This window comes from Colias philodice, chromosome 8 (assembly GCF_061535455.1).
Source record: "Colias philodice isolate Cphi_HAF_F1 chromosome 8, ilColPhil1 Martin Lab GWU primary, whole genome shotgun sequence".
Lineage (NCBI taxonomy): Eukaryota > Metazoa > Arthropoda > Insecta > Lepidoptera > Pieridae > Colias > Colias philodice.
The window spans coordinates 6,563,943-6,577,618 of NC_143093.1; the positions used below are offsets into that span (position 1 = coordinate 6,563,943).

The 13,676-nt window shown below is 35.0% G+C and overlaps 2 protein-coding genes across 6 annotated transcripts in view; both read right to left on the bottom strand.

Annotated features, from left to right (window-relative positions):
* LOC149486596 (uncharacterized) overlaps nucleotides 1-13,676 on the bottom strand; it is a 275,063-nt gene that overhangs the window by 26,744 nt on the left and 234,643 nt on the right. The gene's annotated exons all lie outside the window — the stretch shown is intronic.
* The window catches only part of IRSp53 (Insulin receptor substrate 53 kDa), a 132,355-nt gene continuing 123,352 nt past the window's right edge, over nucleotides 4,674-13,676 (bottom strand). For 4 of the 5 annotated variants that reach the window (XM_089698260.1, XM_089698261.1, XM_089698258.1 and 1 more), the window contains 8 exons: nucleotides 13,342-13,407; nucleotides 12,206-12,397; nucleotides 10,750-10,969; nucleotides 10,005-10,260; nucleotides 8,110-8,281; nucleotides 7,436-7,648; nucleotides 7,187-7,353; nucleotides 4,674-7,030 (listed from right to left, as the gene is read on the bottom strand). In XM_089698260.1, the coding sequence (XP_089554386.1) occupies nucleotides 5,239-7,030; nucleotides 7,187-7,353; nucleotides 7,436-7,648; nucleotides 8,110-8,281; nucleotides 10,005-10,260; nucleotides 10,750-10,969; nucleotides 12,206-12,397; nucleotides 13,342-13,407 (3,078 nt within the window). In that variant the 3' untranslated portion in view covers nucleotides 4,674-5,238. The remainder of the gene's footprint in view (nucleotides 7,031-7,186; nucleotides 7,354-7,435; nucleotides 7,649-8,109; nucleotides 8,282-10,004; nucleotides 10,261-10,749; nucleotides 10,970-12,205; nucleotides 12,398-13,341; nucleotides 13,408-13,676) is intronic. The other variant, XM_089698262.1, reaches the window with a different exon arrangement.

Sequence of the window (13,676 nt, forward strand, 5' to 3'; positions counted from 1 at the left end):
GACAACAAACGAGCATGCCACGGAAGGGCCGTCGATGAGCCTTAATGCTGGGCTCCGAAAGCCTGGATAAATGTGAAGCCGTTTAGACGGTACATTGTTAAATTAGTACGGGGTTGGACGCTCCGTTTAAAGGAAATTATGGGATTATCTCTTTACACTTGCCATGTGCTAATATTATAATTTAAGTGTTTACGTAATATTAAAATATTATTTTATTTTTATAAACAACATCCTATTTTCTTACCTTCTTCTCTTTAAGCAAATTGATCGGAGATTAATTTCTTAATTGTGATTACTGTTTCCAAAATTTTAAACAGTTTCTAAAAGTCGATATGCCAATCGCTTCGTACGTAATAACGCGTATGTAGAGCCGTCCAATGTGTAAAACTTACCAAACAGCGTTTACCTCTAGGCTCTCCTATTTTTTTTATAGGCAAAACTTTGTTTTTCGCTTCCATTAGCAATAACGATTACTCCATGTTCCGAAGTAAACCAAAATAAAAGTCACCTCGTGACTGAGCCATCAAACCACGTGTTGACAAGGTTTTAATATCGTGGAGTGTATTTGTGGTAAACGCAAAGCTTTGGGAAAACGCCCTTATAAAATATCTGTAAAATTACTTTTTTAGCCCACTTCTTTAATATGAAAGTTATACATAATATTAAAGAATGATCACCAATACTAAGCGTCTTAATATTTTTAAGGTTCGCTGCATGAATTAATAAATAAAAATATATAATTTGAAATTAATCAAACAATTACTGAATTCATTGTTCATTTGAATACTAAGTAAAATAATTAATGTTTGCCTACATTTTGCGGGCGCTTTCAAATTTATTACAAACCGCTAATAAGCGTATGCATCTTTAAAATTTCATTGTTAGCTTAATGTTAGCGGCATTATGGTGTTATAATAGTGTTTTACATAAATTAGGCGGCAAAGTGGACATTGTTGCATGTAGGGGTTTGTGTGGGTTGGCATCGGCTATATAGAGAGCTTGCCGCTGCCAAATTGCCCGTTCGCTTATCATTTGGATTACGTCTAGCGCGGCCACAATATACCACGTCACGGGAATATTCCACATTTTAAATTTATGCACGCCTGATCTATCGATGAATAGCGTGAGTCTTATGTGTATTCATTAGCTATCGTATTTACGTTTCGAATTATGGTATCAATGTGTGCATGCTATGGCGGCGGGATTTGCAGGGTTTCAGTGTAATAATTCTTTGAAATAGTCTTAGCCTTGCTCGTTTATATATTAAATTATGCTTAGCGCCTGTATTATACGATAACAATACCTAATTTTGCATTGAAAATTGCAATTTGCCAAGCAACTGCCATATTGGTGTAGTTTTATTATTTGTTTCTATGCTATTGGTTTCTATGTTCTAGTGAGGGATGTATAAATGTACTGATTACTGAACACTTGAAATCATAAATACGTCAGTCTTGGATGCCTAATTAGCTTCATTTAGCTCTATTCAAGCAATGCATCTGAAAATCTTAATACTGGCTATAATGAGAAATAAACCTAATATTGAAACTGTAGGTGAGCATCGCAGCAGCATTTCTCCAATTTCGAGCAAAACACGTCTGAATGACTTTTATTTAGATTCAGAGTTTCGAGCAAACATTACAGTTGGCGGACTTTTGTTTCCCCGTTGTTAATAGCGTCCAGCTGCAACCGCAGACCAACGAAGTTTTTCTCGTGTATTTAAGAGTTGCAATTTTACACTTATAACATTAAACACGCCGTTTTAGTGCTTTCAGACTTTATTTTTTATGAGCTTGATTCGTTGAACCTAGGTGAATATAGAGAACGGTGTATTATAGATAGGTAGCTGTTTTCTCTTTTCTATTGATTTAATGGCGCAATTTGTACTGTAGGCCTTAATTTGTTGAAAATGTTATTAAATCTCGCATTTTGGGCCAACTGCCGCTAAAATATTTGCACACAAAACAAAATACACGTTTCATTAAAATCTCTTAAAATACGTCGCACGTTCATTTGTTAAAGGGCTGTGGCATATTTTTTATAAATTGCAGATATTTCCAGGCCAGCGGGCTTAAGAGAAGCGACGACTTGGAAAGCATTGGCCTCCTCTTATTTGCACTGGAAATTGATTTCATGTCGATATCAGTAATAACTTATTTCTGAACTTTTTGTTTGTATGTTATTTAAAATTTTAATTAAAATTTATTTTTATTGGAATATTTTTAAAAGACTTTTAGTATTATAAAGTTGTTTTTGTTCTATGTTTAAATTTTAAAGTGAGTGATTATGTTAAAAAAAGTGTAGCTTACTTTTTTCAAGAGTCGTAAATTTGCTGTAAAAGTGCCGATTTTTTGTGTTTACATGAGCGCATTAGTATTTATTTTAGGCACGCTATGTGGAAAAGATGATGAATTTATTTATTTAGAGCTTATAAGAGCTTTTGTCGTTAGTTTTGTCTTTATTGTAAAAATAAACACCAGGTTAATTAAAAAAACTTAAGTTCAAGCTTATCGTGTTATAAATAAATATAACAAAGATCTATTAGCGATACAGTACCTATCTATGCAAGCACTGCAAGCTATAAAATCGATCAATTAAACAGTAAAAGATCTAAACCCCTGTGGAAATGGGAATTAAAACATACATTAAATGCATGCACGGCGTTATTTATACTTCAACCATGCCCCCAGCAGACGTAAAGGCATATTCAGTGGCTCAAACGATGCGTGGGTTTCTTTTGACGGGCAAAACGTAGTCGGACTTCCCGTGGAACGTTTAATCCTTGCTTTTGCGATGGTGACTACTTTGTCGAATGAATGTGAGGTGTTGGCGGATGCTGGGCGCTGTTTACGCACCGTAAGGTCTATTAAATTGGCTTTATGGAGGGCAGTGTGAAATAACTAATACAACAGCGCAAGGAATGATGGAATAATAATTATAAATGCGAAAGTTTGTGAGGATAGATGTGTATGTGTATGTTTGTTACTCTTTCACGCAAATACTACTGAACCGATTACAATGAAATTAGCACTCATAAAGAGGGTATCTTTGATTAACACATAGGATAGGTTTTATCCCGGAAATCCCACAGGAACGGGAACTATGCGAGTTTTTTTTCGAAATGCGGGCGAAGCCGCGGGCGAAAAGCTAGTAAAGTTATAAAGTGTTTGTGTATTTGAATATTTCGAAAGGATTTCAAGAATATAACTTGTATAAATTCTTACCGTTGTAATATAACATCAATCAGATCTTAATATCATTCATTTCTGATTATGCTTTGATTACCTACCTACCTACGTATTTTCTTTTCGTTGAATATATTTTATATTTTCCTATGCTATTGAATAATAATTAATGAATACTAACTTAGATATCACAGAATCAGTCACTAATAACTCTTATTTATAAATTGGTTTCGTTTTAAATCAATAAACGCTCACCTATTTTGATTACAAAATGTGTGTGTTCTTTTCACACTCTCTTATATAAATATGTACAGATTTAAACAGTTCCAGTCATTTCCATTGCACATTAATTATTTAAGGCGTTATGCATACGAGATTTGCCGAGAAGCAAACGTGATAACTAAAAAGTGATAATAGTTGTACCTGCAGCTGTAAATTCGTACTGTGTAGTTCTTCGTATTGTGTTCTAACTTCAGCCAGATAAAGTTTCAGACGCAATAAACTTGACATGACTTAATAAGAATGACATTAAGTTTGTATAGTGTATATCCTAGTTTTAGTGAGCTCAGATTTACTGAGCATTTTCCGTTAAATGCAGGTAGAAGACAATTTTACGTAACACAATAGAACGTTTCGTTTTGCTCCAAATTTAGCGGATTCCGTTTGCTTTGTGGACGTATTACATGAATTCATGAGTGTACTTCATTTACATGAACGAATTGGATTGCAGCGTTCGTTTTAGCGTTTTAGTGGTTTTATCTATATTCCAAAATTTCTGTAATTATTCTGTGCAATCGTAATATTAACGTTATTAACCAATTTTAATGAAATTTTGTTAATCTGTGTTGAATTATACTGATAAAAAAGAAAAAGGCAAGGAAATCTAAGAAGATTTATGCGTACCACGAATTTCATCGAGTCAGCAAGTTTATAGCTCCCAAAGTGAAATAGTCGAACACAATGTCGTAGAAATGATTGTTGTTTTCTTATGACTATTTTATTTCCTTAACTGTAATTTTTTCCACAAGGAAAAATATGAAAATAAATGTTTACCCAAAACATCTTGGCGTGAGTGCCACAAGGAAACCCCATAAGTCCGGGAAATGTGATAAATTATTGGCCATTGTCCCGAAGGACCAATTTAACATTGATTTTCCTTTCAACACACGTCAGCAATATATTTTTGTTTATGTATACTTTGGGAACTGTTAGTACTTAGTGGGATGATTTTTGTGACACATTTTGGGCGAGATTCGGGCTAGATAAGGCTCACAGGAGATGCGTTCAATGTTATCACTATGATTAATCACATCCCACGTCATGCCCGTTTTTTAGTTACAAACTTAAAAAAAAGCTATATTTGAGATAATATTGGCAACTCATCCACAAATATTTATATTACTTAACGATTAAGCTTTAAACTCTAATAATAAGTGTTGATCACATGAATGTTTGTCAGTTTATCGGGGGGTTAAATAAAACAAAATGTTATTGTAAAAATTGTGATATATTCTTTCTTAAACTATGAATAACTGTACAAAATACACGATGATTCTAATTTACATAATATAATATTTTTAACAAAATAATAAAATATATAAAACATTATTCAATGGCAGGCGACGATCGATCGTTCGTTAAAGTTTTTCGTAGCTTTACTGTTGCAAATTGTTGTGGCCTGTGCAAAAACAATATGATCATAATAAAAACCCTTACATTATAACACTATAACAATAATATTAAAAATTAATAAAACTAGACTTTATTTGGATACATGGTAGATAGAAAAATACCTCAGGTGTTAAAGAACGTTAATATTTCAAATTAAGTGTGAACTTTTCTGTATGAATTTTTTAAAAGTTAACATTAACAACAAAAATATACAAAAATGACAATAGTCACAACTCAAACTAAGTAAAAACAAGTAAAAATATAAAAATACGAGCAAACTTCTACCACAAACTACTCGTGCACAATGAAATTAATTAATAGATAATTTAGGGGAATGGTATACATTGAGGACCCTTGTCCTTTACGTTAAAGGAGCCTATAATTACTTGTACATGGCAGTTTCTCGGCCCCATAAATCGTACCACGGACCGAAGGTGTGACCGTCTTCAGGTAATTCTGGTCCCTCGGTAGGACGCTTAAGTAACTTTGTACGGGGTAACAATTGTGGCCTTTGTTGTTTCAATGCTTCATTAAATTTTTGATCATCTGATTCACTGTACTGACTTTCATTTCTTTGGTCGGCGAATCTTCTACCTTCGAGTCTTGCTTCTTCCTGTCGCATCTTTGATTTTTCGGCTTTTTTGGAATCTGTTTCATAATCATATCTGGAAGCACGCCTTTCCTGGTCGCTAAAGTAAGATATATTAGCGTCATAAAATCTTTCTTCTTTCCTTCCATTATACTGTAAAGAACTGTCATCATAACTCCGGATTATTCTACTTCGTGATCTCACTTCGCGGTTTTTGTTGTCAGTAAACTCTTTTTTAACTTGTCGTCTATCTAATGAATAGTCGATTCTGGGCTCTCTAGTCTCGTATTGCCTTGCGTCTTTCTTTTGGTTCCTTACTTCGGCTTTTGGATAATCTTTGTTATTTTTCATGTTTTCAAAATTATTTTGCGGACGATTTTTATCTTCGTTAGACCTTTTCTTATATTTTAGTGTACCATCGTCATGGCCGTTGTATGGACCTTCCTGACGTATTTCATTATTATTTCTTTCCATGGGAATACCGTACCTATCGGTAACTTCATTATCTTTGTACTTCAAAGTCTCAGATGACGCTGAAAAAGTTTTAATTTCCTTAGAATTATCCTTAAACGTTTTGAATTCCATAGCCTTTGGCGAAGATCGTTCATGTGAAGATTTTTTATTCTTTTCAGGTAATGTTGCTCGAACGTGAGGTTTTATTGGTGTAATTTCAATTTCATCAAACTCAGGCATATATGCATTTTCCTTGCTAGTTTTTATTTCTTTCTCCATCAGTTGTGCCTGTTTACGGCGATCTAATTCTTGTTGTTTCTTTGACGTCATATGATCATCTACAATTATACAATCATATGGATCAGTACTAGAAGCAACAGAATTAACATCAGAACTGCTATCATTGTCGTATCTTTGTAATATTTCCCTTCGCTTCACAGTTTTCATAACATAGCCTTCACCAGTTTCATCATTGTAAAAACTATTTTCGAAATTAGTCTTTATAGTGCTCGTATTAGTTAGGTCTGAATGTCGAGATTCGTTTCGCTGAACAAATTCTTCTGGTTTTTCCTCCACGATAGATTTCTCGGACATGCTCTTTTTATTCATCTGCGTTGGGTGATAATTCTCATTAGCTTTCTTTGCTTTTTCAACCCTCTCTTCATGAGCTTGGATAGATCCTAAACTCCGTGCCTGCCGCATACCATTGTTTATTTTTATGTCTTTCCTATCAATAGTTTCCTGAGGTCGTTGTATATTTTCTACGTGTGGCGTGTTTTCTGTGTTCACGAGTTTTCTCGGCTCAGGGATATCGGGAGCTGGTCTCAGTTCTTTTTTCAGTTTAACAAACAATTTTTTCTTAAACTCTGGCACCGTATCAACAATGTCTCGATGTTGCCATAGGGACATTCCTTCCATGATCTCCTCAGAAGTAGTGCGCCCAAATTTCCAGAATGATTTGGTTCTTTTGATCTTTTGTGAATCTTTGTCCATATCTAACATATTGCGTAAAAGTAACTGTTGATCATCAGTTAAATATCCATTATTCGTGTTATTTTGTTTGGGACCACGTTTTAAACTTTGCGTTTTTAACAAATAGGTTTTGTGCTCGTTGCTGAGATGGGCAGATTTACTACAAAATGAAATAAAAATACATAAAATAAGTTCTAGCAAAAGTAACACAAAAGCAATATGAAGCAAAATAAAAAAGGAAAACTAGGGGATCAAATAAAAAGAAAGCTAGGGTGCAGTTCTTGAAATTCTACATAGAGATACAAGTGATTTATACCTGATAGGCACTCGAAGGCGCTGAGCTTCTTCGTCGCTATAATCAATATCAGGTTGTGGAGGTGGTTCATTTGAAAAACCTGAATCATTCGAACTATGTAGAGAAACGTTACCAACAGCTCCGACCGCTGACACCACTGTTTTAGCGGGAGCTTTGTTCTGCGTCATCTGAAATTAATTCAATTTTCAATGAAATGTTCAACAAATATTAAATTATAACTTAGAATATAAACTAAAGTTAAAAAGCTACCTGTGAACGCAAAGGTAACGTTTGTGGGCCAAAGCTTCTTGTTTCAATCACTGCGTGGGTCGTGAAGCTTGCAGCTGAAGTGGAATTCTTTATTGCTCCGGCAGCTCCAGATGGTGTAGAGTGGAAAGTAGCGCTGGCCGAAGTACTGAGAGCGCTCGGGGACGGCGCTGGTAATGTTGGAGGCAGGCCTGGAGATGTCGGTGCGAGACGACCCTGGTATTAAAGAGGGAAATTTAATGAAGAAAGATAGTTGATCAGTTCTTACGTAAATAATTTAAATTATACAATATCAACCGGGCTAAAGTTAGATTGATAAATTAATTTTTTTTTATTGTTGATAGGGAAGCGCTTGACCACAATCTCGCCTGATGTTAAGCTAAGATGGAACGCGCTTCCCTAGAAGGTACCTGTTCACTCTACGCTTGAAGACCCCCATATTATACTCGTCGGGGAACACAGATTCAGGATTAATTGTGTGTGTGCATGTGTGTCCGTGAATGAATGTTGTAATAGTACAAATTATTTTCTTGACTATCAATACAAAGTTTTGCTATTTACATAATGAACATATTTATGAAACTTGGCCAATATTTTTGTATGCATGTAGACTAAGTTCGGGAATTTTGAGGAGAAATAAATGACTGATTATGATTAATTATTTACTATAAGCATACCTTAGCAACATGGTGAGCTGTGACCGTATCCCCGAACATCCGTGTGGTTGGATGCGAGTGCGCGTGTGCTGTCGTGGACATCTGCGTGTGTGCGAGCGGCGCGGGCGGCGGGGTCTCGCTGGGTGTCTGCGCGCAGCTCCAGCGTGCTGGCGAGTTACCACTGAAATAGTTCCTTTATATTTGACTGATTTTGAGTGTATCGGTTTACGGTTATTGACGTGACAACGTCTTAAGCGCGTCACACACGGTGAAGATACTATAATATTTTATCTTAAGATAATGTAATCCATACTAATATTATAAATGCGAAAGTAACTCTGTCTGTCTGTCTGTTACTCAATCACGCCTAAACTACTGTACGAATTTGCATGAAATTTGGTATGGAGATATTTTGATACCCGAGAAAGGACATAGGCTACCTTTTGTTGTGAAATATTATGTACCACGGGCGAAGCCGGGGCGGACCTCTAGTATTTTATAATTACAGTATCTTAAGGTATCCGGTATCAGCGTTCTGACCATCATTTTTTTTTGTCATTGCGTACTAAGACCCCTGTAGAACCGCCATCCTTTTACAAATGACCCACAAAATTTCGGGTCATTTCAGATACTGTAATATTACAGTATCTTAAGATAAAATATTATAGTATCTTCACCGTGTGTGACGCGCTTTATAATTCGATAGAGCCGGCTGTACGCACGAAAAAACATGACTCATGCGGCGTTACCTCGCTCTGAAGCATTCCATAGGCTTGAAGTGCAAGCGAGAGCGCGGAACGAGCGACAAAGAAGCACAATCGGACGTTGTCACGTTCAACTATCGTCAGTAAACCGACTTTACAGACAACCAATTTTTTTTATTTAATTTTGTTCATAACAGGCATTTGACCGCGATCCCGCCTGGTAGTAAGCGTAGATGCGTTCGATCGCTTAACAAATGGGTATGGGTTGTCAATAAACATTGTTGAGAAAGTAATTTGTCGATGAAAAAAAAAATTATTTTACACAATTACCTACACTTTAAAACGCACTATACAATTAAGGGCCGATTTTTCAATGCCCAGATAAACAGCTAGATAGACTTTATTCTTCAGTTAACAAAATATTCAATTTTTCAACAGACGAATAGGACGTATCTATCGAATAACTACGTTATTTGAGGAATAAATCTATTTGCCGCTCCAACGGCCAGATAGCGCGCTATTCGACGGTTAGGCGTTTGAGTTGACAACTGATGCGTCAAATTTGGGATATTTTCGTATGTCATAACATAGAGCGTAGAATTATTAACAATTAAACCTCTTTCTATATAATTATTATCAATTAAAATCATATTGAAATTGATGTTTTTGATAGTACTGATGACCATGCCATTGAAAATTTGCCGAACGCTGCCTTTAAGTATGTCGTTTCCATCGTATAATATATAAATTGAAACACAAATTTAACCAAACTCTTTACTCGAATCAAAACAACAATCAACAATCATAGAAGAGAAAAGCAATACAAGACGTGAGTCATAATGACGGTTGTTGACAAATTGCAAGAGTTGACTCTATCCCGCTCTAACCTGACTAATTTAATATGTTTGTTTCGCCACTCCGAGAGCAGAGCTGCCAATATGGAAATATTTGGTCAGATAGTTGTTCATCAAATAAATCACGATTGAAAAATAGGCGAGCCGTTATGAGTTAGATAAATAATTGAATAAATCTATTCGAGGGGTAGATATTAGACTGTTTATCTCGGGATTGAAAAATCGGCCCTAAATTATTAAAATTGTTATGCTATTTAAAAATTGGCTTCAAGAGAAATTATTAGTTTTGTCTTTGAAAACAATCATTATCTTTAACACAATAATTTATTTCTAGTTTAAATTACTCCAAAATACTCACATAACTTCATCATTTATGATCGGTTCAGTATAAGCCAGAGGGAACCAACCCGCGCTATGTGTGCGCAGATTTTCCCCATATTGCCATCCTTTAGTTCTGTCTCCCAGCAGTGCCAGCATGTCCCCTTGCTGGAAGCTGAGCTGATTGTCACCAGCCGCTGCGTATGCGTATAGAGCCCTGGCGAGCGGAGGGTCACGAGACGTGCAAGTTGGTGGCGCCAGTGACGTCGGTCGAGTACTGGTGCGTGAGTCTGTACCTGAGAAGGTTAAAAATTCGTCAAAAGTAGGCAAAATATAGGCAAAAACTTTTACGTATTATTTCCACGCGGTAGGATAACTATTTGAAAGCATTAATGTAAGAAAAGCATTGTTCTTTTTTGCCAGGGTCAATTATTTTATTTACCAGGGTCTATTCGAGTAAATAAATCGGACAGACATGCTTTGGCATTATGATATTAGAATGGATTAATTACACAACTGATTAAAGTAAGACACTGAACAATAAGGAAATAGCACAGGAAATGAGGTTTATAAACCTCATTTCCTGTGCTATAATGTAGTGCTATAATGTATGTAATGAGGTTTATACCTAATAGTTATTAAAATTAATATTAATGCTTATTAACTCTAAATATTATAGGGAAGATTACAATAAACACACATAATCTAACAATACAGACTGCAAACGCTGAGTACAACGCTTCGTTCACACGAAAAGAGCAAAATCGAATTGTCGCATATCTTACCTTGTTCGGAAGCGTGTAAGCTCGCTTGCAGATTCAAATCGGATTTCGCTCTAGAGATACCCTGACTGGGGGAACCTAAGTCCCCGATAGATCGCACGTCAAGGCACGACGCGTCGACCGATCTCGTTTTGCGCAAGGCTGAACCAACGGACGCGCGGTCGTCGTCGTCCCCGTTCCGCGGGCTGGCGTATACGTCTTCGTCTGCCCAGAATGAGACTTGCTGCGAACGTAATATTCAGATAAAGATATTTGTGGTCGAAGTTTGTTCATTAGCGAAGCACAATTACTCGTGTGTCATAAATAGGCACTAATCTAAGTCTCAGAACTTAAGAATTCTGAATACTAGATGGATTGGTATTTAAATCGGTTACTTTAAAAAAAACAACGCTCATAAATATATCTACTCCTGCCAGGGTTCACAATTTATTAAAGACCTAAAACTTATGTTAAATTATAATTTACAATTATCTTTTATGAGAGTAGATAAAACAGAACGTATATATATATATATATATATTGCTTAACTATAGCGTATATATATTGCTTAACAATGCTTAGTTTAAGAATGTTTAACTTATAAAAATATATCTACAGGATACGCGATTTCTAAAAAGCCTCAGTGAGTCCATTCATTTTCTTCAGTCTATTTTCTTCAACTTAAGTGATGCTCAGATGTTTAGTTTGTATCCAATTTCTTATTTGGACACTTAATTAACCCAAATAATATTTCAGCGGAATAATCTATCGAAGGGAAAACAAAAATGTAATAAAGAAAAATATAATAAAAGTATTGAAATAGAACTAGTTTCGTGAGTCAAAATATATTAAAAACTTTGCTTAAATAATATATGTATTACAGGATAATACATGAATTGCTAAAATGTTAATCTTTGTAAATATCTCGGGAATAACACGAACTTGACGCCATAGAAGGAAATAAAATCAACGGTTTCTAGTATCCTACATCCGAGATGATTGTGACCAATACATCGCTGGCAATATTGTAAAATCTCATAAGTGTTTTATGGACAACATGGTCAACATGCAAAATACAAAACTCAAATAACCATATCGAATACAATGGCCAATGAAGTATTAAAATGCGTGCTCGCAAACTTTTACGTTCCAAAAAATAAAGTTAATGCTGTGCCATTCCTTTTATAATCCTTCATTTTAAATTAAAAACAGAATTACTTTTTTTCTTTTCAAGAAAAGGACCCGTTTTCGGGAGATAAAAACGTACTTATACAGAAGTTTCAGTGAGTTAATAATATAAACTTAGTATCACAAACTTATTTCATCTGGTAAAATAATCATTAGCTTGTTTCTTTAATTATTAAGTCGGACGTACCTACTACTCTTACTAAAAATAATAATTGACGAATGATTATATTCATAAATAGGTAAAATATCTTCTTACTCGTTTAAATATAATGTTATTAAGTTTGTAACCTACCCGCATTCTGCTAACGAACATAGCTTCAACATTCGGCGGCAGGAACTCCCTAGTTCTGGAAACTTCTAGCCACTCTTCCAAGCCAGTAGTGTACGCGTTGGCGCCAGCTGTATGGTAAGCCAGCCAGTGTTTCGCTAGCGAGCATTGACGTTCCAGAACAAAACCATAGCGACGACGCTCTTGAGTCATTGCCTAAAATAGAAGTGTACGATTACCTAATCGTACAGACAATACATGTTCCCGTAATGCAATGTGTCGATATTGCATATTCTATTATAATGTATATTAATTATTATTTTACCACACAATAAGTTCAGTTCGCCATCGGATTCCGCACCGGGCGGAGTGGAGCTCCGCCCGGTGCGTCATAAAACTCAATCTCATCTAATCCCAATATAGTTAAGAAATAAATATCTCTTTATCTCAATCCCAATCTCATATATCTCATATTTTATCCCATTACAAGAAGAATAGAAGATTTGATGTTCTGTATGAGTAACGTTTTAACGGGACCATGCTGGACGAGGATAGCAAGAAATAGATCGATGTGGAGAATTCTTGGGGAGGCCTATGCCAAAGAGCAAGACAATCATAAAACCGGTGTCTAATGCAAAAAATAATATTTAAATATGATGTTGCTTTCATAAACTTACATGTTTAATATTACTTAAGTAGTTTTTAAGAAGAAATGTAACATTTGGATTGTTAATAAAGGCTTTATTTATTTATTTATTTATGAGTAACGTTTTAATGCTGTAAGCTTGTATGACTGTGGGAGTTGAATAATATGTTCAAATGTTATATTTAGCTAGTTTATCCTTTATGAATAGGGTAGTATTGTATCTTAAAAGGATGTAGGTCTTTCGCACACAGAATGTCATGCAATTAGTTTTTTTTATTAAGTAAATTGTGTATGTCCATTAATATAAAATATTTTATGTATGTTCCTATGGTTCAATATGGTTTTCGATACTGCATTTTAGAGTAAAAATTGTGCATGATTGTCCTATTTCTAAACGGAAAGAGATCCCATATAGCTTGGCAGTACAAACAACCGAGTCTCAACTTCGGCTAGACGCAACGATACTATCACAAAAGTTATTTGTTTAGAATACAAATCTCTCTGAAATACTTACGTTCTTTAAACTTTGCTCACAAAATGCATCCAACTTTGTTTTTTCCTCTTCCAATATTTGCATGCTCTGAAACATTTAGTACATTAAAATATCTCTTGTTAATCTTGTGTTTGGTTATAAGTGAAAATTTTGTAAAAGTATTTGTGATTAAACGTATTTTCTTTCTTTCTTAATTTTCGATTGCTACTATATCTTATCTTAATATATATATATATAAATCTCGTGTCACAATGTTTGTCCTCAATGGACTCCTAAACCACTTAACCGATTATAATAAAATTCGCACATCATGTGCAGTTCGATCCAACTTGAGAGATAGGATAGTTTAAACATGT